Genomic DNA, 22,299 nt, shown 5'->3' with positions numbered 1-22,299 from the left:
TGAAGAACTGGTCGCGCTCTTTTATAATTGACACTTAAATACTAGACGAGCTTCTTTCTTTGCTCGATCGCGTTTCAGGCAAGCAGATATAGTCGATTTCGTTCCGCGAACTCTGTATCGATAAAACTCTTCTATCACGACGAGGCTCGCGACGACTTGTTCCTGTTCAAAATCCTCGAGTTCCTGATCGGCGGTTTGCTCGAAATCGGCTCCACGGCGTTCGATTCCTTCGTCGCGTGTTCCATGTCGCTTTCTTCCTCTTCCACTTCCTTGCCGATCGCCTCGTTCAAATTGTAAAAGCTCTCCGACTCCTCGCAAGGTATCGAATTTTCCGTTAGCGTGCAAACAAACGTGGCCTGATGAAACGAAAAATATTAAATTTATTGCAAGTTTTGCGTTATAGCTGTTATCGTCAAAGTGGATGGTCTGTGTGTACGTTAGGGCGGTTCTTATTTTTCGATTTTCGATTACTTTTTGAAGCACCCTCCCCCCCAAATTGTGACACTTGATGAAAAAATGTTTTGTGCAAAATTTCAGCGAGATTAAACAACAGGAACACGTACCGCATTTAAATTAAAGTTTTGACATTTTTATGATTTCGCGTTCGAGTCAAATGCCCTTTATTTTTAAATAAAAGTACAATTTCTCAGATATATAGAGGATGTTCGGCCACCCCTGGGAAAAAGTTTAATGGAGGATTCTAGAGGCCAAAATAAGACGGAAATCAAGAATACCAATTTGTTGATGGAGGCTTCGTTAAAAAGTTATTAACAATTAAATTCAAAAATTTCAAATCGCTCTGGAAAAATTATTTTCGGTTGCGGGGGTCAATTACAATCATTTTTGGTCATTACACATACTTCCGAAATCCTACCCACTTTCGAGAAAAAAATTCGAGTAAGTGCTGAAAGTTTTGGGTGAAAAAAAAGACATTCGAATCGTCTTGAAAAAATTATTTTTAGTTGCAGGGGTCAATTGCAAGCATTTTTGGTCAACAGACATACCCCCGAAATCCTACTCAGTTTCGAGAAAAAAATTCCTTACCGAAAATCTAATTTCTGGCCAGAAATGTCTGCCCAAATTTTCATGCGAATCTTTAAAACGTCATAACTTCTGAACGGATTGGACGATTTTGATGTTTAAAAAAGCAAACTACGCGTATTTTGATGGAGAATATGTACAAATCGCAAAAATATTCGAAAAGTTGGTCCTTGACTCCGCAAAATGAGAAAAACCCCATAAAAATGGTCCAATTTTCAAACAGCCATAATTCCTACAATATTGAATATATTTCAATGAAACTTTTTTCTGAAGTAGAGCTCATGGGTACCTATAAAATAGTATTGAACAATTTTTCTCTAGGGCGTCGAACAAAATTATTAAAAATCAAAAACGAATTTTTAAGGGAAATCGACAGGGGGGGTAGGTGCCTAAATTTTTCGGCGAAAATGAAACGATTCAGATCGTTCTGGAAAAATTATTTTTGGTTGCAGGGGTTAATTACAATAATTTTTGGTGAATAGACATACCCTCGAAATCCTACCCACTTTCGAGAAAAAAATTCAGTATTGGCGGAACTTTAAACGTTAATAACTTCTTAACGAAGCTACCATCAACAAATTGGTATTCTTGATTTTCTTCTTATTTTGGCCTCTAGAATCTCCCATTAAAATTTTTCCCAGGGGTTGCCGAACACCCTGTATAATCACTAGACTGCGGGTCTCTATGTAAATTCATGTTTTTATTAATAGAATCAATAAATTTGTATCTCACTTTAGGTATTTTTTATATTTCTGCATATTAAGTGCATTGAATAGTTTTTTGAGAATTAAAATTTTTCATAAAAGCATAAACATCCGCAGTCTAATAATTACTATTAATAGTAGACACACGCTGAAACATTCACGTTCATCGTAACGTATTTAACAAATTCAAGGTTATTTGTCGTTATAAATCAAAAACTACTTCTGATTATCTTCAAAAGTAAATATAACCATAAAAATCGTAAACATTTTGGAAAAAGGTGAGTGAAACCTTTGTTTCTCTTTTTACCGTTGTGTAACAAACGATAATTATACGAAAAGCTTACTTTAATTGTTTTAGATCAAATGTAAGTAGCAAACTCCGGATAAATTGATGAAAATGTGTATGTGTCTAATTTTGAAAAATAACTATGTACTCTCTATCATATTTCAGTGGTTGGAGAGATTTGTAAAGAAAAACGGAACTGCAACGAGTGGGAACGATTCCATTTATGGAATAAAACGCTTCCGTTACGCGGAGGTCAACCGCAAACCTTGGGTGAGCAACCATTATTCAATTAATCGTTAGTCACAAATCAAAAATAATTTGTAATTGTTCGATGGAAGATTACTACGCTTACTATCTATTTTTAGCATTTTTATAATCGACTGATTCAATCGTTTCGTGATTAAAATTGATGAGTTAATCGCGTCCGATGATTACATACGCATTGATTATTTGCATTATTCATCGTTCCATTACCACTAATTACTTGGCAATTGTCAACATTAATCACTGGTTCGATTGCACAGTAATCACAATCCAATTTTATTCAATACTATTTGGTCGTCCCATAAGTTCGTGTCGTTCGATATTCTGAAATTGACGAGGATAAAATTTATAATTTAATAGAAAACAAACAAAATTTGTCAGTTCAGGGGTTATTTGAAATTTTAAACTAATATCAAGAATTCATACAAATTTGGAACAAATAGATATTGTGTCAAAGATCGAAGTTTGGAATCCACATTGGCTTGAAGAATGAATTTTTCTTTATATACAGGGTGTTCGGCCACTTCTGGGAAAAATTTTAATGGGCGATTCTAGAGGGCAAAATAAGACGAAAATCAAGAATACCAATTTGTCGATTGAGGCTTTGTTAACAAGTTATTAACGTTTAAAGTTCCGCCTGTAGAATGGCAATCTGCGAACAGCTGCGTACGCGTGATAGTGGTTCTCACTCACAAAACTATAAGGCTATCGATACGTCAGTACGTAGAGTTTCTCATGCTGAGTGAGAATCACAATCACGCGCATGCAGCTGTTAGTAGATTGCCGTTCTACAGGCGGAACTTTAAATATTAATAACTTTTTAATGAAACCTCAATCAGCAAATTAGTATTCTTAATTTTCGTCTTATTTTGCCCTCCAAAATCTCCCATTAAAATTTCCCCCAGAGGTGGCTGAACATCCTGTATAATAAAGGCGAACCTTATAAGAAATAAAATACAACAATCTTCAGGCTTATTAGAGGGTAAACAATTTGAAAATGTCAATGTTTTAAGGAAAAGCGAACCAAAGAAATATCATGACAACAATACAATGGCTTTGCCAAATGAAGAGGAGGAAATTGTCGAACAAGAAGAGGTTTACTGTTGTTCATAAAATTCCATTATATGTTTAAAATATTGCTCTAAGTTGTAGTACAGAACTCCACACGAACATATGAGGCGACTTAATATAATACTATAACGAAGACTAGGAGAATAGATAAGAGGATAGAGGAACACTAAGTAAAAAAATAAACGAGAAAGCTTAGTTGCAAACAAGTTGTAGTCGTGTCAACAGCGAAGATAAGAATTTTACATATAAGGATAGGGAAAGAGAGGAGATCGAATTAAAAATTTACCTGATTGAAGACCGTTTCAGCTGGACAAATGAAGCTCCATCTGGTCGAGCCCCTAGCCTGCGGCATGCAGACGTGGAAGACCTGGCAATCGTTCTCCATGTCGGCGTAGTATCCGTAGATCCTGTCCTGGCACGAGAAATTGTCCACGATGTTCTCCCGGATGAGCGTCGCGTTGTTCGGCAGTTCCAAGCCGCCGGTTTTGTTCTGAGAAATTTTACGAACGTTATCCAGAAATGTCCCTTTGTCTCGCGAGTTTCTCCAGCCTACGGAACCTGTCACAAACCTTGAATTCTGGAACGGGTCTTCTGGACTTGGATTGCTGAGGAAGAGCCCAAACGATGGCAAATACGCCGACTAACAACACGATCGGGTACGATTGTCGAATCATGACGAATTAAATTAAATATCTACAGGGATTCGTGATAGTTTTCGCCGAATTCCGGTTACAGTTTCCGGCGATGGACTCCAGGGGGATTTTAAAGATGTATCGAGCTCCGTCTTCGAGGATCCTGAGGAGACTGATGATTCGATCCGCGGAAGGGTGTTATATAGCGACCTGCGCGTAAGGATCTTGAATATTGTATGAATGGCCGATTCTCGGTAGGTAGAAATTAGTAATTTCATCACGTTTGGTCTGCCAATGACCATCCAGACGTCCACATCATCCTCGAAGGCTCGATGCAAATTTCTTCGATTCTGATGTGCCGAAAGATACGCTCCCCGTGCACTCCAGGACAGAATTCCTTCATCCTGATTCGCGTGACATCCGTTATTTGGTTCTTCGGTTTCCGTTCGTCGCGCCAGATTTTATTCCGGAGACGTCCAGTTACCCCGGTTTCTTTCGCGATCGTAACGAAGCAAGGGTTGCGTTCGTACATTTACGTATAATAGAAAATCGATGACGACTCGGCGAGACAAAGAGGCATTAATATGCCCTTAAGAGTTTCGCGAGACTCAGACGTCCTTCCGTCGAAGGAAGAATATTCCTGAAAGGAATCGGATGCGGCGTATTCTCTCTATGAATAACCCGAAGACGTGCTCGCTTCGAAGGTCGGATGCAAATGGCGATAGAATCGAAATAACCCTCCTTCTGCCAAAGCCCGCCATGCCAGATTGAAATTCGTTAACTGATTAAGAAAAAGGTGGACGTAGGCGCTGCGATGAAATTCTATAAATGAACCGCGGAAGGATAATTCCAGCGTCTCTTCTCACGAATTCCGATGATTTCGATGTGACACGGTGGTCTCGTTGGCCACGGTCCAATCGGAGCTCCGAAAAGAGGTTTCAGACGTCGAAAATCCGAAGGCAACTGGGTAGCGCGGGCCTCGTCTTCGTTAAGGACGCAACGGTGACCGGCGACTCTTCGGGATGTGAATACTTAACAGTTTTCATGGGATCCCCACCGCGGTTACGAAACCCTGCCCGTTTCTGGTCATTGACCATGAGGATCACGAAATATCACGATCGTGATATACTCGGTTGCTCCTCCTCGTCCGCGAATAATAATAATTTATTAATGGAGCAACAGTCCTTTCGATGCTTAAGACAGTAATGATAGCGACCACCAAAGAAAAATAGAAAAAGAAATCTAAGGCGATTATAAATTAAGGTTCTTACACATGAAACGACTGATCCATAGCTAAATTTTGTTAAAATACAACTTCGTTGTATGCACTTCTGCCATTTTGTTATATTTTGTAAAAGAATCCTCGTCCGCGAATAATAATAATTTATTAATGGAACAACGGTCCTTTCGATACCTAAGATAGTAATGGTAGTGATCACCATAGAAAAATAGAAGAAATCTAAGGCGATCATAAATGATGGTTCTTACACATGAAACGACTGATCCATAGCTAAATTTTGTTAAAATACAACTTCGTGGTATGCACTTCTGCCATTTTTTTACTATAGGTACTTCTAGAATTTTGTACATCTGTTTCATTACTATCGCTGTCATTGTCGTTGTCAATCAATGCAGGTTCTTTTTTTGTATTAATTGTTTTATTTTGAAACCTTCGAATTTGAAAAATTTACATACTTGTTTAATTATTAAGATGAATATATTTAATATTGAACTTGTATGGTTTTGTTTATTTTCTTAGCAGATTTAGTTACAAAAATATTGATGCAAAATGCTGTTTCAATAGTTATTGGTAGCTTACAAAATCACTGTCACGAATTAATTTAAACATCGTGAAGATAATAGCCAAGAGATGTGAGAACAAAAAAAGGGGTAATAGGTATTGTGAAGTTATGTAAAAAGGAAAATATGAGTTATGGTGGGAAAAGAATGAACCGCTTGGCGTGGAGATGCGAAGGAGGGATAATTAGGTTATTGAGGGATGAAGGAGTGGTAGCGGGGAGGAAATTGGGAGAAAGAAGGAGAACAAGTAGAAAGGAAAGGGATAATTGGGGTATCCGAGAAGAATAGGTTAAGAATTTGATATGAATAAGGGTAAGGGGAAAATAAAATGTAGAATAAGTAAAAATGGAGGATCGAAGAGATGATGCTTGTATAGTAACACGACAAAATATCACAGTTAAAGATATTTCAATTCAAATTAAGTGTAAGTTAAAATCAGAAATGGGAAAAGTTTGGGGTAGTTTTTTTAGCGGGCTTTTCTTTCTTATTTCATTTTTTATATAACGTAGATAATTGATTTAATGGCGGATAAAATCGAGACATACCATCGTACAGCTATACGATCATTTGTGATACTTAAATAAGTATCTTCACCAAGTTTTGATTCTTTATAAAAATAACACTTTTGTTGATATTTTTGTTAATAATCTGTCACGGGTTATCTTTATTTATAATGTTAATTATAATACTTGGTGATATTTTGTCAAGCAATCGTATCAAAATATTCCCGCAAAACTAAAATAAATAATAATTTGAACGTTACGATTTTCGTTTTTGTCCGCCATCAAAAACGAAACTATTTTTCAGTAAGATTTTCCCTAGTTTGAGGACAATAAAAGGAAGTTGATTTAATAGCGGATAAAAGATACAAACAACTATTTGCGATACTCAAATAAGTACCTTAAGCTACACGTAAACTTTTATTAAAATAGAGCTCTTGATGATATTTTTCGATAATAATTTGTCACATGTTACCTTTGTTTATAATGGTAATATTTTGTCGAGCAATTCTCGGAATGTTCCCGCAAAAATGAAATCATTTTTGCAAGATTTTCCTCAGTTCGAGGGCAAAAAAGGAAGACGTGGGAATCGCCGCAAGAATCTCCACTGTTTATCGTTCGATCGCATTCGCGGCAAGGTGAACAGCCCGAAAGTATCGGTGCTCGTTGATGATTCCAGCCACATTTTCCATCGCGCGTCGACGAGGAATACAAAAGAAACGCTTCGGGCTGGTCCACGGTTCGCGGAGAAAGAAGGTCGCAGGGTGATTCGGCAAACTTTCGCGGCGTAGCGATCATGCTTTTTATTCACCGTCGATAAATCGACGATCTACGAGTCGCGCTGAATGCTTAATACGTTCGCGTACGAATTTATAGACGGATACGATCGACTTCTCGACGGAGATTCACTCGAGAAGGGCCAACGTCGAAGAATCTTGGTTTACTATCAAAATAATTTATTGCTTGTACGTTTCTTACAGGTGTTATTTAAACAAAAAAGGATTAAATTAACATAATTTAGGTATGGGGGGCGGGAAGACGTGCGACAGCAGGTACACAAAGTGTTCTTTGAACACTGAAATTCACGCGCTGACCGCAGTGGTCGTTAACATAAATAACAAACAAAATAAATAGGTAAACATAAATATAAAAATAACGTGGGCGGCGAAAACGCGCGGCCCTGTTAATTCGCGAGAAATACGAGGGAAATGTCGCTTCAATTATTTCTCAACAATTAACTAGAAACCTGAGCACGGAGAGAATAATCGCAGCGACGATTCGACCGTTCCTTCTCGCTGCTATTGCTTCCTGTCATCGAGAAGATGGATCTCTTTTCGTTTCGATCGCCCGTGGGGGTTAGTCTTTGGGCGCGTAGCTGGAGTAAGCTAGGTTATGAGGAGATTCGTTCCCGGAGGATCGTCCCCAATAGTTTTGCTCGTGGTCATCGTGATCGTAGTGATGCTGGTGCTGAGCGTGCTCGTAGTAGATGACCTTCGACGGATGGCCCTTCTTCAAATCCAACCAGAATTTTACCGCGTTCAGGACCAATCCGATGACGGCGATCGCGAACAATTTCACTTGCAGGTGGGTGGAGATCAGTTGAAGCAACAGACTGAGCTTCGCCTTGAATACCATCACCAGGCTCAACAGCTTCTGCAGCTGCTTCTTCTTCTTCTTGCCGATCTTCTTCATGCGTCCTTCCTCTGAAATCAACGCGCCACGGGAAATTTAACGGCCATGAAATTTCAAAACGAACATTTATACTCTAATTCTTTATTTCAGGGGATTACTACTATTTAAATGGGAACGATCTGCTCGAGTTCAAGTTCGAAATTTTATTTCGAGATTTCAGGGAGATATAATTATTTTTAGATGAGTCGATTGTTTTCTTTATTCTGTGCATACGATCGAGAAGCTCAGTGAGGAAGAAGAAATGCGTGCTACATCAGCATTGATTGTTGTTTATGTAATTAAGTAGCTTCTGCAATACTAATTTTATAGCCGTAGCAAGTTCCGCCAATACTGAATTTTTTTCTCAAAAGTGCGTAGGATTTCAAAGGTATGTGTATTCACCAAAAATGATTATAATTGACCCCCGCAACTGAAAATAATTTTTTCAGAATTAATTAAAAATTTTTTTTTTCGTCGAAAAATTTAGGCACCTAACCCCCTTTGTCGATTTTTCTTAAAAATTCATTTTTCATTTTTAGTAATTTTGTTTGACGCCCTACAGGAAAGTTGTCTAATACTTTTTTGTAGGTACCTATGGGCTCTACTTCAGAAAAAAGTTTCATTGAAATATATTCACTATTGTAGGAGTTATGGCTGTTTGAAAATTGGACCATTTTTATGGGGTTTTTCTAACATTACGGGGCCAAGGAACAACTTTTCGAATATTTTTATAATTGCTACATATTCTGCACTAAAATACGCGGCGTTTGGCTTTTTGAACATTAAAATCGTCCAATCCATTCAGAAGTTATGGCGTTTTAAAGATTTGCATGAAATTTACGGGAAGCATTTCTGGCCTGAAATTATATTTTCGGTAAGGAATTTTTTTCTCGAAAATGGTCAGGATTTCGAGGGTATGTCTATTGACCAAAAATGATTATAATTGATCCCTGCAATAAAAAATAATTTTTTTAGAACGATTTGAAATTTTTTAATTTCGACGAAAAATTTCACACCTTTTCGAATTTTTTCTAGAAAGTGGGTAGGATTTCGGGGGTATATGTATTCACCAAAAATGATTGTAATTGACCCCCGGCACCGAAAATATTTTTTTTAGGACGATTTGAAATTTTTGAATTTAATTGTTAATAACTTTTTAACGAAGCCTCCATCAACAAATTGATATTCTTGATTTTCGTCTTATTTTGGCCTCTAGAATCCCCCATTAAAATTTTTCCCAGGGGTGGCCGTACACCCTGTATAGAAGATTTTCCTTTCTTTACGATTTTTCGATTTTATCTTTAGATGCCCCTAAAACGATGTAACCCCTTGAGCCTATAATGTAATTCTTTTTAACACTAGATGTGTGGAATTCATCGATTTGTTGAGTTTCATATTCCTTAAACTTGCACAACTCATAGATATTGTTTCATAGCAATTTACGTTGAATTTGATTAATGTAACTATATGAATATACATACAGTCGAACCTTGAATGAAAAAAATCTTCGAATTATAGAAGTTTCGCCTTATCGAAGTTTTGACTACATGAAGTTAAATAGAGAAAAATTCAAATCATGCAGATAAAATTTTGAGTTACAGAGATGAATTTCGATTTGCAAAGTAATACACTTACATTGGTAATAATTTGAATTAGACAAAGTTTATATTTCGAATTAGAGAGGTTTTCATAACGGAATGGAAGCGAATGAAGAAAATTTTCATCGCAGTAAGGTTCGATCGTATACCTTAATTGAAAAAAATGTCCGTAAAGGTGTTAATTTCTGTGGAATCGATTTCGTACTACATCGAGTTACAGGTAAAGTCGAAGAAGACAACACCGTAACACCGTTACAATCCCGAAGACGCTCTTCAATCCCGTGGCACCAATGCTTCCCAACGCCTTCCCCTGACCCAAACGCACACTAATGCGTGATTCGACACAGAAACCGGAAAAACAACCGTCTCGTTTGCTTACCACGAACTCACTCTCTTTGGTCGACTTGATGGCCGCGATTCGTATCGCCGCAAATTGTCTGCGAAATCATGCGCGTAACGAGGGTGTTTACGTCACTCGTTTACGAGCTTTCATTCATTTCTTCGTCAAATACCATTTTTCGTTACGTTTATCGATTTACATTACATTTATATTCGCGGCTTTGTTCCACGACTAAAAATGAGAAAGTAAACTTAGTGCTGGGTAAAAGTTTTGCTAACTTAAACGTTCGAGTCAAAATTAAACTCCATTTTGCTTTCTATCAAAATTTATAGATTGAAATACATATAAAGTATGTGTAAAAAATAAATAGTTTTTTGTGGTTTTGGGAATTGCAGAAAATTTTATACTCGTCTTCTCAATACTTGCTATCCACATGAGATTATTTGTTATTTATACTTATTTTATATTGTTCTGAAGAAGCAAGTGAAATTTGGCGAGGAAGACACACAAATTGGAAAATGAAGAGACGGTCACAATTCGTGGAATAAATATACATAAAAATAGAAAGAAGTTACAACCCCATAAAGTAAATACTTATAATGGAATTGAAAATTTTGTAAAAATATTTCCTTTATTATCGTTACATAGTATACAATTTTAACTCTACCACTCTAGTATTTACGAAAACCAACACCTACATTAATGGTTAATTCGATTGAAAATAGAACATCCTTCAAAACCTCTCCTATTTGAACCTTCAATGATTTCAAAAAGATCTCTCAAAGATTAAAAATTTTTGAGACTCGAAAACCCCATCTCCAAAAATAATAAAACCAAGCAAAAAAAGTTTTGATTATTATACAATGTTCGTCGAACAATAAAGAAATCGTTTGAAACTAGTGAATTTTATTTGGACAATTGGGGTGGGGGAGATACTCAAACCCCTATAGCGCTGCTCGAGAGAAAATCAAAAGCATCGACTCTAATGGAAGCAAAGGGAAGAACTTTAACGAATTCTGTATCGAAAAGGACCAACACTTGGCTCGGTCGAGCAATTAAATCAACTTTTTGGATGTCCCGGTCGCTTGACCCAGAAACCTGCAATCCGCGTGGCCCACGAAATTTCTTTCGGTTGGCGCGGCTTTCTTAAAAATGAGTCACGATTTTCATCGCGATACCTCGTCGAAGAAGAGGAGCACCGCTTTCGGTGCTTCCAACGACGTATCTTGAACGAAACGCCGTATCCTGCATAATACGACTGCCAAATTGTTCAATTTTCTGGCGACCTGCACGAAAAGATAACGACGATAACGAGCCCGGGTACCGTTAGCAAAGATTTACCCGAGCCGTCTCATTAAATTGCGCGCAAACTGAGGAACAACGGTGACATATCGGATATTGCATTTCAAACGATCGCCCGTGACCTAAAGACACGTATTCGATGGATAGTAGAATTCTCGTCTTCTGTCAACATTCCCCTGCTAATTGTCATTCATCGAGCAAACGTTAAACACTTTCCGTACATATTGGGTGTTCACGGCGTATTTCGTCGCCAAATCCAACAACTCGAGAGTTTTAACAACAATGCGTCGTAAAACAAATTTCCCAGAATTAATAGTAAAAACAAGTCGTACCGGCCTTTAAGCGAGAACCGTTGTAACGCCATTGATCTAACCTCGCACAGACCGAATTAGATGCGACGTTAGCTCGATCGAACGGGACAAATGAGGCTGACGAAATTTCGTGGAAGCCCCGAACAGTTAATTGGAGGTGTCTCGTGTCCGGTAAGTTCAAGGTCGATTTTTAACGGTGCCCGGAAAGGTTCGCGGCTGGCTTTGCCATGCGATCCACGTGCCGGTGAATCGATTAGAAATTCCTCGCTCGATCTATTCGATCGTCGTTCGCGCGCCACTATCGAAACACGAATTCCCGTGGCGCGCGTGTCACTTTGCTTTTCCCAAGTTGTTTATCGCTCGTCTCTCACCTTGTTCGCCAGCTTCCGTCTCTTCCCCGGCTCCGTCGGCTCTTCCGGGATTCTGAAAATCGTCGACCACCTCGGCCACGAAGTTGCCAGCCTGCTCGATGACCGCGCTTATCGGCGTCTCGCTCTTCTCCCCGGTCACCTGCATCTCGATCCGATCGATGTCTCTGGCAAGCCTGGTTCTCAGACATTCCATCGCGTTCTCCTCGAGCACACAGTACAGAGCACTCTCGTCGTCCTGTTTCCTCTCGATCGGTTCACCCTGGGCGTACAGGGCCAGCCCCAACAGCAGTAAGACCGACACTGTTCTCATGATTACGGTTCGATCTCCGTAGATCCCTCGAGAGAAAATGCGACAAATGACACTGTCACCACCGCGAATGCACCACAAGGCGTCCTGATCTCCACCCTTCCTCGGTTTTTCTTTAATTCACGCTACGACCTTCCTCTTTTTATATCCTTGAACCGCGTGTCACGGGCACCAAGTGGTTGTGGAAGGTGCGTGGTCGAACATATATGAGAGTCTAACCCCTTCCTTCTGGACTTCCGCCAATCAAGTTGGTCCTGTTTCGAATGAGAACCGACCGGCATCCCCCCACTGCCACTGTTTTCGTGGGCACACGTCGCACGGACCCGCCAGCGTCTGGCTCTCCTTAAGGAATTCTGGACACCTCGTGGGGCCCGGTCCCGTCAATGGGACCGAATATTAGCCCTTCGTTTTACCCTTCGTTTACAGTGGTGTCGTTTCCCGAAAATGCGGTAATAAGTCATTTTTTAAAAAGTATACCCATAATGAAAAATTTATTCACATATATTTAACTGGACATATGGGTCACGATTTGTTAATTTTGGAAACAATTAAGTGGTTCTAAAGTTGTCGATCTCAAAATCGTCCGAAGCTAAATTCTTCGTTTATAACTGTTTTAATTAAATGATGAGCGATGAAATCAATTTTACCTAGTATGTGCTTGAATTGTACCAAATCACATTTTTATATCTATGATAGTTTTTGAGTTATGCCTAATTGAACGTTTTGAATTTTCATTCCATTTTTTTAATTAAGACTGAAGCAAATAAATCTGACTGAATCAAATAATATCTACAAAATGTCAATATCATAATGATGTTTCAAAATGAAAATGAGTAAAATTGATGCGTAATGAACATCTTAATAAGAATACAATTCCAATAATTACTTACATGTGCTCTATGAAAACTTGTTGTTATATAAAAAATTGATCCAAAAATTCTATTATGAATATAAAATTTTGTATCATTATGTTCTATATATTGTAATATTAAAAAGTATATTCCTAATATAATTAATATTAATAAAGTATATTTTGAAATTAAACTATAGACTATAAACAAGAATGTTCAACTACTTAACTAAACAAAATTACCTACACATTTTTAGAATTTTTGTCCATCTATTTATTTGTTTGTTTGTTCCTAGTAAACTCAGAGTTTACTGAATCGATTTTGATTGAACCACAATTCTTGAATTGATACTACAATTCATGAATTCTATTCAAATTTACTTCCTTTAACATTTCAACTTGAAAATTAATTGTTTCAGTTCCAAAAAGTATTAAGGGAAACACATCATAATGATTTCTAGTTGATCTTGTGTTGACTTTAGACAATCTTTTCACGGTCGCGTTTAAGTTTCATTTCTATACTTTTTCACTATAAATACTTGAATTAATATATTTATAAAAATATTTGTTTGTTCGCGTCTCCGTTAATTTTCTATTATTTGTGAAAATTTGCGAGTGCGTTCCCTTGGTGCCAGCCAAGTTTCGTTTCCGAACCCCATTTGCATTCGCTAATTGCTATTCCGCGGAAATGGTTACGCGATCTGAAAATCCGTTTTCCGCGGTGGGAATGAATTTTTTATGCGGCGTTCAGCGATCGTTCCCCGTTGTTTGCACTACGGAAAAGAAAAGAAAATAATGGATTTAGGCTCGTGCGCGTGTAACTTGGCATGCACGTGGATCACGTACGTGGACCGACGACAGAAATTCCGCTTGGAATCGTAGCGGGATGCTAATACAACCTAATTCCGGCCATCTTTATCGTTATTTAAAGAACGAAGACACACGGAATCGTAGTGAAATCGTTACTTTCGAAATACTGTGGGGCCAAGAATAAACGCGTATTTTTTCTTTTTTTTACGCACCTGGGACACAACCTTTTTTTTATTTCCCCTCCTGTCCCTCGTTTTCGATGAAACGATGATGATGGCGAACGAGCGCAGGAAACGATCGAGGACTGCACATTTCGCTCGGACGATCGAGAGAACGAAGCGTCGTTTTAGCCTTACGTGAACTTCTGCTCCGTTCGATTACCATAATAAAGACGTTCCACCTCTTAGAGGCGCGCAGTCTCGCGTGTTCCGGCCTAACAGAACAACTGTCATAACAACTCAGAAATTGCTGTCCACGCGATTCACCGTGAACTTCATTCTTCCTCTATGCAAAACTCACTTGTAATTGTCGCGCGTGCGCGATGATTTACGTTCATTTATTCGATTACTGAAAGGTACGACGAATGTGCTAACAGTGCCATAACAGCTCATAGAAATCCAACGACGTTTACGACGCATGTCCAGGCGCATAATTGTTGGCCACCTGAGAGCGATTGACCCCATTAACAGCAATGAAAAAGTGTTAAGAAAGCGTCTAAGTATGAGGAAGTGCAGCATATTTCAAGTACACAATACCCAAGTAATACCCAAGTATTTACAAAATTATTAATATTATCTAATTTTTAACACCGTAAATAATAAAAGTGAATAACCTGTTAAGCAAGACGAATCGTAATTGACATTTCTGGCTCAATCGGCAAAGCGAGGAAACGTCAATTTACAGAAGTTTTTCAGCAAGTATTCGGTTGTTTAAAGTAAATCATTTAATTCCATTCGATCAATTCGAAATACAAAATGTGACATAAAATTTTAGATTTTGATGTCATATTGCTCTTAGTTTATATTTGCTTACTGCTACCATTTTGTAAATTGTTTTTAAGGTTAAGTTAATAATAATATATAATTATACTTATTTTTATTTCTATACATTAATTGTGATTCTCTTCACGCATTAAGAAGATACAACTAAGTGAAAGTTATACGTATATTAATAGGGCACACTAAATTAATTAATTCATACTTAATAACGAAAGATAGTGTACCAATATTATTTTTGAATGTAACAATTTTCACCGTACCAGGGAAGAATACAAAATTTCTATTTCTGAAAATACATTCTATTTCTGAAGAACATCAGTGTATAGCCTAAGCTCTAAAACAAACACATGATAAACAATGATAATGTACCCTTAAACAAACAAAGAAAAAAACGTACCGAATTGCTTAATATATACAATTTTGGTACAATAAAGACGTATAATAATACTTATTATGTACTTTATCGTATTCCTCGACTCGATTTTTAATACTTCCTTGTCGAAATTTCGTTGAGAATAATCGTTCGAATTCAGAAATTTGTTGTCGACCGTGACTTGTACACTAATTTGCAAATCATAATGCATATACATTTGGACCGGTGAAACTAGATTTTATTATTTAAACGAGTTTCACTTGCTTGACACGAATTAACGTTTGGAAGACAAATTCCAAAAAAATGTGTCATCCTCGAAGAACTACATTCCTAGAGCTTCGTTAAATCAGACGAATATAGACGTTAGCGTCGTTTGGTAGCTAATAAGAAAGGAACTCGTCGAATATTAATTAATTCTTTATTTAATTTTAATGTTAAAAGTTGAAATTTAGTTTTTGAAAATTTAGTTATCGAATCAAACAAGCTAGAAGTCTTTTCGTGACTCACGCACGTTACGTGTTTCTCCAAATGTCAGTTTGTTGTTATATTTGAACAATTTACTACTCCCATAATTTTTCTAGTTTGTAATTATTTTATTCGTAACCCAAATGGCTATAAGAAGTTTGTCAGTCTGGTTCTCAAAATCATTGATTATATCAGTTTCAAATTTTGCGTAAATATTTACTTATATTTTAACTAACGAAACAAATTTTTTCAAGTATAGATGATTGATTTATTTTCTTGAAGACATACAGTTTCACGCAGACTGGGTAACAAAAATTTGTTTTTATAATTTATATAACGGTCGTTCAAATCATTAAACTCAAAGAGATTCTTAGTCTGCGTAACGAAATAAATAAAAATCTCAAGAATTTAAAAAATGACTGCATTCTAAAGGAAAATACGGCTTCTGCACATTTTTTATTCTCTCATTAATAAAAAAATATTCATAAATATGAAGTTGATTTGTAAGTGAATATTAGACGAATATTTGCTTTACGTCTGTGAAAAATTTCAAATTAATCAGTCCATTTTCTCACGAGATATTACGTCAATGAGCTGGAGAAATTAGAAAGTGTAACACTTTTTTGCTCCAGTAGTTATGCAAAATACAATAATTATATGTCTAATGAGTTCTTTTCAATTTAGAGAGCAAAAACACAGGAGATAAATACATGCAATTATATATATACGTATAAATAATAATATAATAGTAATGTAAAAAATAGCTGTAAACCCTTTACGATCTGTGAGAAACGGAATTAAACGGATAATTGTAATAATTCTGATAATTATTTCTACCATAAGAAAGAACGTAAGTAACATATACATATATGTATAGTTTTCCTAGTTGCGTGGGACATTCTGTATCACTGATTAATATAATTAAAAAAATTGTTGTTATTTATGATAAATGTACGGATTCCTTTAAAAATTATTTTTACCATATTACTTCATAATTACGTTTCTAAGATTAGAAATTTAAGAAAATGAAAACAAAAGCTAAGTAAGTCTTATTGGACACCAAAATTAAGATTTATCCACATTGTCTTGTTACATAAATTTCTTATCGAGCAAAGAATATTGTATAAAAAATATTATATTTTTCACGACCAATTCCAAAGAAAAGAATATCCCTTGAGACGTTGGCGCTCCGTCGTCCCATTGGGACTCGGAACGAACGAAACGTTGGGCTGATGACCGAATTCGTTCGACAGATACTTCACCCGGGTGTCGACACCATTTTCACTTTGTGCTCGATAACTGCCGTCCTTTTTCCCGTCCCTGTACCCGTCTTCTTGATGCCCATGAGACGTAATCGTGTAGTTGAATCGATAATAAAGATCGTTCGCCATTTTTTCAAGAAAATTCGGATCAGCTCCAGTCGTATTCAAAAATTTCTTTGCTCCATTGATCGTGTTCATCATGGCATCTATCAAGCTTTTCCCTCTTCTATCGCTGAGCAGATCCTTGGAATTTTCAGGTATTCTATTCCTTTCTTGGGCCAATTTGCTCTTAGTAATTGCTTCACCTGTAAAAACAAATCAAGATACTGTAAGAAGTTTCTTTCTTAGTCGCGACTGGATCTCAATGGGGCAAATTTAAAGCGTTAAGATAATGCTTCACCAGATTTCGTGCTTTTTGTTTTGAAAGCAGTCGTTGGTGCAATCGTCGTGGCGTCATCTGGTCCGCCTTGCTTCACAGGAATTTTACAACTGCTGCAAGCCCGCGCCACGGCTTCAACGAGCTTCTTCGCAGTTTCTGGCCTGTCTTTGAATATCTCCAGCGCATCCTTCACTTGTGGAAACAAAATTAATTAGTTCGACCAAACGAGTCCTCGATCGCGGAGCAACGAATATCGCAAGTTCGATGGTTCGGGAGACTCACGATTGGTGATCTTCCTGTTTCTCATTCTGGTGATAATGAAATCACCGTTCTTGTCCGTTGCATATCCGGTTTCGTGATACACTCCGTCGGCGGTTATGAATCCGAATTCTCCAGTGATGATTCCTTCAACGTCTAAAGTAAGAGCATGTGTTTATTTCAATTCATTAATTTACTGAAAATTCATTGGAGAATAAACGAGGAAACGGATTATTAACAAATATTAATTTTATTTTAAGTTAGTTTTCGTCGAGATTGTCAGTCTGATAAAATATTGTTTTCTGGTTGTCACGTTTTTGGCATTTTGAACCATCTGAGAGAAAAGATTTTTGACATTCTAGTCCCTCAGTAGTTTGTTTACTAATTTCACTATCGTTCCACAGTTTCGTTCGAATGGAGAACGTTAAAAAATTACTGGTACACAGGTTTGGCAAAGAGATTGGACGAGGGAAACAAAATACAAAATTTATATTTCAAAATTTCACACCTTCTCGAATTTTTTTCTAGGAAATGAGTAGGATTTCGGCGATATGACTCTTCACCAAAAGTTATTGTAATTGACCCCTACAATCAAAAATATTTTTTTCAGAATGATTTGAAACACGTAAAATTTCAGGGGAATCATTCATTCATGATCAGACATTATATTTTCGGTAACGAATTTTTTTCTCGAAACTGGGTAGGATTTCGGGGGTATGTGTATTCACCAAAAATGATTGTAATTGACCTCCGCAATCAAAAATAATTTTTTCAGAATGATTTGAAATCTTTTAATTTAATTTTTTAATAACATTTTAACGAAACCTCAGTCAATAAATTGATATTCTCGATTTTCGTCTTATTTTGGCCTCTAGAATCTTCCATTAAAATTTTCTTCAATGGGGGCCGAACACCCTGTATATTCTTCTGACAACTGTCGTAAGTCGGTCATTTCCAATGGATGGATCAGTCTTCACAGAAGTTAATTGCAACTTTCAATTCACGTACATTCATAATTCAAACGCAGTTTGTAACGAAAATTTTGGAGGATAACGAAAAAGTATACTATAGACAGATATTTCCTTCGAAACTTACAGCGGAGTATAATAAAAAAGTATATAGACAGATATTTTCTTCAATTAACATAGGCATGTTTAATTAATGATGTAACTATGTAAAACTAATATTCGAATATTTACAAAATATTTATATATCGTTGAATTAACTTAACCATCCAACTTTCACGCGTTTCACGTACCTTTCTTCTCGAACCTGTGCTGGAAATTCTCGATATTGAAGGAAAATTCGTAAGGCCTTATATCGTCAATCGTTTCATCCGCCATTGCGAGATTCCTCCACAAAACGTAAACAAGGACGCACAGAACGTTGAAGTCCATCTTCTGAAACGGTTTCGACGTCTTACTTCGTCTTCTAAATTTCAGATAGTTACGGTAAAAATCCTTACGATTAATGTCATTCCGAGGTTGTTGCAACTCGAAGATCGCGATACAAAATGAAGACGAGCGTTCGATCGTGATGTAACCGATCGAAGTGAAAAAATCTATTCCTCGTCGAAGGATTCGCAGAGTAGAGGAAATCGTAGACTCTGAACGGTAAAAAAAAATCCTGGAAGCCGGAGAAGGTTTCTTCGACGCTTGTAACGATCGTACATTCTCACAGTGGACAGAACGTCCGTTCGCTGTGCCATAAAACGGCACGTCGGTTGCGTCCTCTCGCAGGATCGTTTTAGGGAAACTTTGCAAGAGTAGTAAACGTTCACGCCGTTCCAGTAATAAATTATTAGCGAAGATGTGTCGTACAGTGAAAATTCTTATGCAAATACGACTTTCGTGCGAACATCGATTACATCTTTTAGTTCTTGTCCCACAATCGCTATTACATCGATGATTGGTGTAAGTAATATCGTTACCTATTGTATCAGAGATAAGCATCTTCTTGGCTCGAGTTTCGATGTTGCGACATTACGTTTCACATCTGGACTTTCGAATGCTTCAATCGTCCACGTGGGTGTGGATTGTTATCTTTAGTCAACCATAATTGAGCAGCTTAACATTTGGCAAGAAATAAAACAAATAACGCAAGAAACATGTGAAAATGTTAAGGAAAGTGTATTGTCCAGAGACTATGGGTGGCCATTTAACCATTAAACATATCTATATAAACATATCGTTCGTTGCTGTTGCCTGTATAGCTGCGATTGAATATAATTTTGAACAATTTATAACATAAACAGTAAGTTCAAATATAATCCTAATATTATCCTACAATTTTATCACTTTGATACTTAAAGTCACCTGAAACTCATGACTGAAGTATATTTAAATGTACTTTTTCAGTCGCTACAGGGTGAAATAGAAGTTTCCCTGATGAAAAATAACGACGATCTTGAAAAAACTATGAAAAAATATCTGGACAAAAAAAATTTTGCCTCTATAGTATTCTTCCTTCGATACCATTTAAATTGTGCTAGATACATTTGTTGTGCCATTGAAAATAAAGAAAATATTTAGGTAGTGTCTAAAAAAAGTATACGTTTTCCTGATGACAAATAACGACTACTTTGAAAGAACTATGGAAAAATAATCGGACAAAAAAATTTTGTCTCTATAGTATTCTTCCTTCGATACCATTTAAATTGTGCTAGATATATTTGTTGTACCATTGAAAATAAAGGAGATATTTAAGTGGTGTCTTTTAGTTGAAACACTCACATTTCAAATAATATTTAAATTAAATATATATGTATATAAAACAATGTGGAAACTTTTTTTATGACAGCCTATACTTGAATCAAAGCTTTCTACTCGGGATAAAAATTCTGTTTTATTCACTTAGTTGCAACGTTCATAGAGACGCAGGTGCATTTGCTGTATTAGAGAGATTTTTCTCGTTCGAGTCAGAGATAAATCGACGAGAACTGAAAGGCATACGTAATCTAAAAGAGGAATCAATGTTTATAATGTCAGCGTAGTATTCTTGGTACTGGACGGCTGCATTTCTTCATAGAGGGATCGATGAATCTCGATGAAGGGGGCGATTAAGTTAATAAATAATGAATGGAACTGAATACGGCTGGACTCGAAAAAAACGGCGCTAATTTATATTGTTAAAGGTGAACGCAACGGTACGTCTTCGCAACAATTAAAAATCGTATATTTTATTATACACTTTACATCGTATATATGATTTTATGTTTACAATGTGTACAATATGACTGGCAAAAGTTTCCGTCTAAACTATAATTGTAACATATCTTTTTGAATACATACGTTATCAAGAAACTCAAATTAAATTATAAATGGAAAATCCTTCGTTATCTTTGACAAATTCAACCCTCATCTTTCGATTTTTCTCCGATATATGGTTTCCTTCGTGCAACACACGCAGAATATCCGGCAGTTTTTAACACCCTACGTACAGTTTTTGAACTTACTTCCTTTTGACACTCTTTATTTAATATCATTCTGAGTTCTGAGAAGTTTAATTTAAGATTTTTCTTTACTTCGTTTACAATTCCACGTTTTTCTGTAACAGAAAACTTGGGAAAGCGACCACTTTGATTCGTGCTATCAAAATCTGATTGATTTATAAATCGTTTTACAATACTTCTAATAGTAAAACGACTTCTATTAACAGTTTGTGATATTTCACTATAAGAGTTTTGAATTTTATATAAATTTAGTATTATTTCTCTCTCTTCACTAGTGGTTTCTTTCGCTTTTCTTGACATTATTACTTTTTCTTACTTTCCCTGTTGTTAGACGATTGAACTTTAGGATGATCGTTGTTAAAAATGACAATCGGGGAGCCCACTACCTCAGAGATGCCAGACAGAGCACCGGAGACACCTCATTCCACTTTTTCACACTATGCCAGATCACGCGTACGTGAGCTCGTAGGGTTTCGGAAAGTCGACAAAGGCAAACTGACGCATGCCTTCTTTTTCGATTCTCCGAAGTTGCCCAAAGTAAGTTCGGACCGTCTCGTGGGAGTCGAGAGAGAAAGGCTCACACTTCCCTTCTCGCTCTTGAACAACTAATATCCGACCTCCCGTCAACAGGTCTCCACTGGTCTCTGCTGACCGCTGCTGACCACTCCTGGAATTTCTGACAACGTATAACGATTACGACAGGCTACTGTTAGTCTCTACTAGCCTCTGCTGACCGTTGCTGACCACTCCTGGAATTTCTGACAACGTATAACGATTACGACTGGTTACTGTCAGCCTCTCCCAGCCTCTGCTGACCTTTGCTAACCACCCCTGATGCTTCTGGCAACGTATAACGATTACGATTGGCTACTGTTAGCCTCTCCCAGCCTCTGTTGGCCTCTGCTGACCACCGCTTATATTTCTGACAACGTATAACGATTACTACTGACTTCTGCCTGCCTCCGCTGGACTCTGCTGACCGCTACTGACCACTCGTGATACTTCTGACAACGTATAACGATTACAACTTGCTACTGCCTGCCCCTGCTGGACTCTGCTTGCCACTGTTTGCCACTGCTAGCCTCTACTGACCACAGCTGACCACCTCTGATGCTTTCGACAACGTATAACGATTACTACTTGTTACTGCTTGCCCTTGCTGGACTCTACTTGCCTCTGCGCATGCCTCTGCTGGCCTCCGTTGGCCTCTGCTGACCGCTGCTGACCACTGCTGACCACCGTTTATATTTCTGGC

At 37.2% G+C, this 22,299-nt stretch overlaps 3 protein-coding genes across 3 annotated transcripts; all 3 read right to left on the bottom strand.

Moving 5' to 3' along the window:
• Positions 1-76: 76 nt before the first annotated feature.
• LOC143345182 (U-scoloptoxin(01)-Er1a) lies at positions 77-4,116 on the bottom strand. The gene is made up of 3 exons (XM_076772087.1): positions 3,936-4,116; positions 3,653-3,856; positions 77-356 (listed from the first exon to the last, which is right to left on the bottom strand). Exons 1-3 carry the CDS (start codon positions 4,038-4,040, stop codon positions 135-137), a joined length of 531 nt encoding a protein of 176 aa, XP_076628202.1. The 5' UTR covers positions 4,041-4,116; the 3' UTR covers positions 77-134.
• Positions 4,117-7,654: 3,538 nt separating this feature from the next.
• Positions 7,655-12,201, bottom strand: LOC143344783 (uncharacterized). Its single transcript, XM_076771184.1, has 2 exons — positions 11,892-12,201; positions 7,655-8,001 (listed from the first exon to the last, which is right to left on the bottom strand). The coding sequence occupies exons 1-2, from the start codon at positions 12,199-12,201 to the stop codon at positions 7,655-7,657; spliced, it is 657 nt and encodes a 218-aa protein (XP_076627299.1).
• Positions 12,202-16,836: 4,635 nt separating this feature from the next.
• LOC143344621 (uncharacterized) lies at positions 16,837-18,990 on the bottom strand. Its single transcript, XM_076770833.1, has 4 exons — positions 18,852-18,990; positions 17,618-17,749; positions 17,423-17,527; positions 16,837-17,261 (listed from the first exon to the last, which is right to left on the bottom strand). Exons 1-4 carry the CDS (start codon positions 18,988-18,990, stop codon positions 16,837-16,839), a joined length of 801 nt encoding a protein of 266 aa, XP_076626948.1.
• Between the last annotated feature and the right edge of the window lie 3,309 nt (positions 18,991-22,299).

This window comes from Colletes latitarsis, chromosome 8 (assembly GCF_051014445.1).
Source record: "Colletes latitarsis isolate SP2378_abdomen chromosome 8, iyColLati1, whole genome shotgun sequence".
NCBI lineage: Eukaryota > Metazoa > Arthropoda > Insecta > Hymenoptera > Colletidae > Colletes > Colletes latitarsis.
Note: the sequence above shows the minus strand (reverse complement) of the source record. Positions and strands in the feature narration are given on the sequence as shown.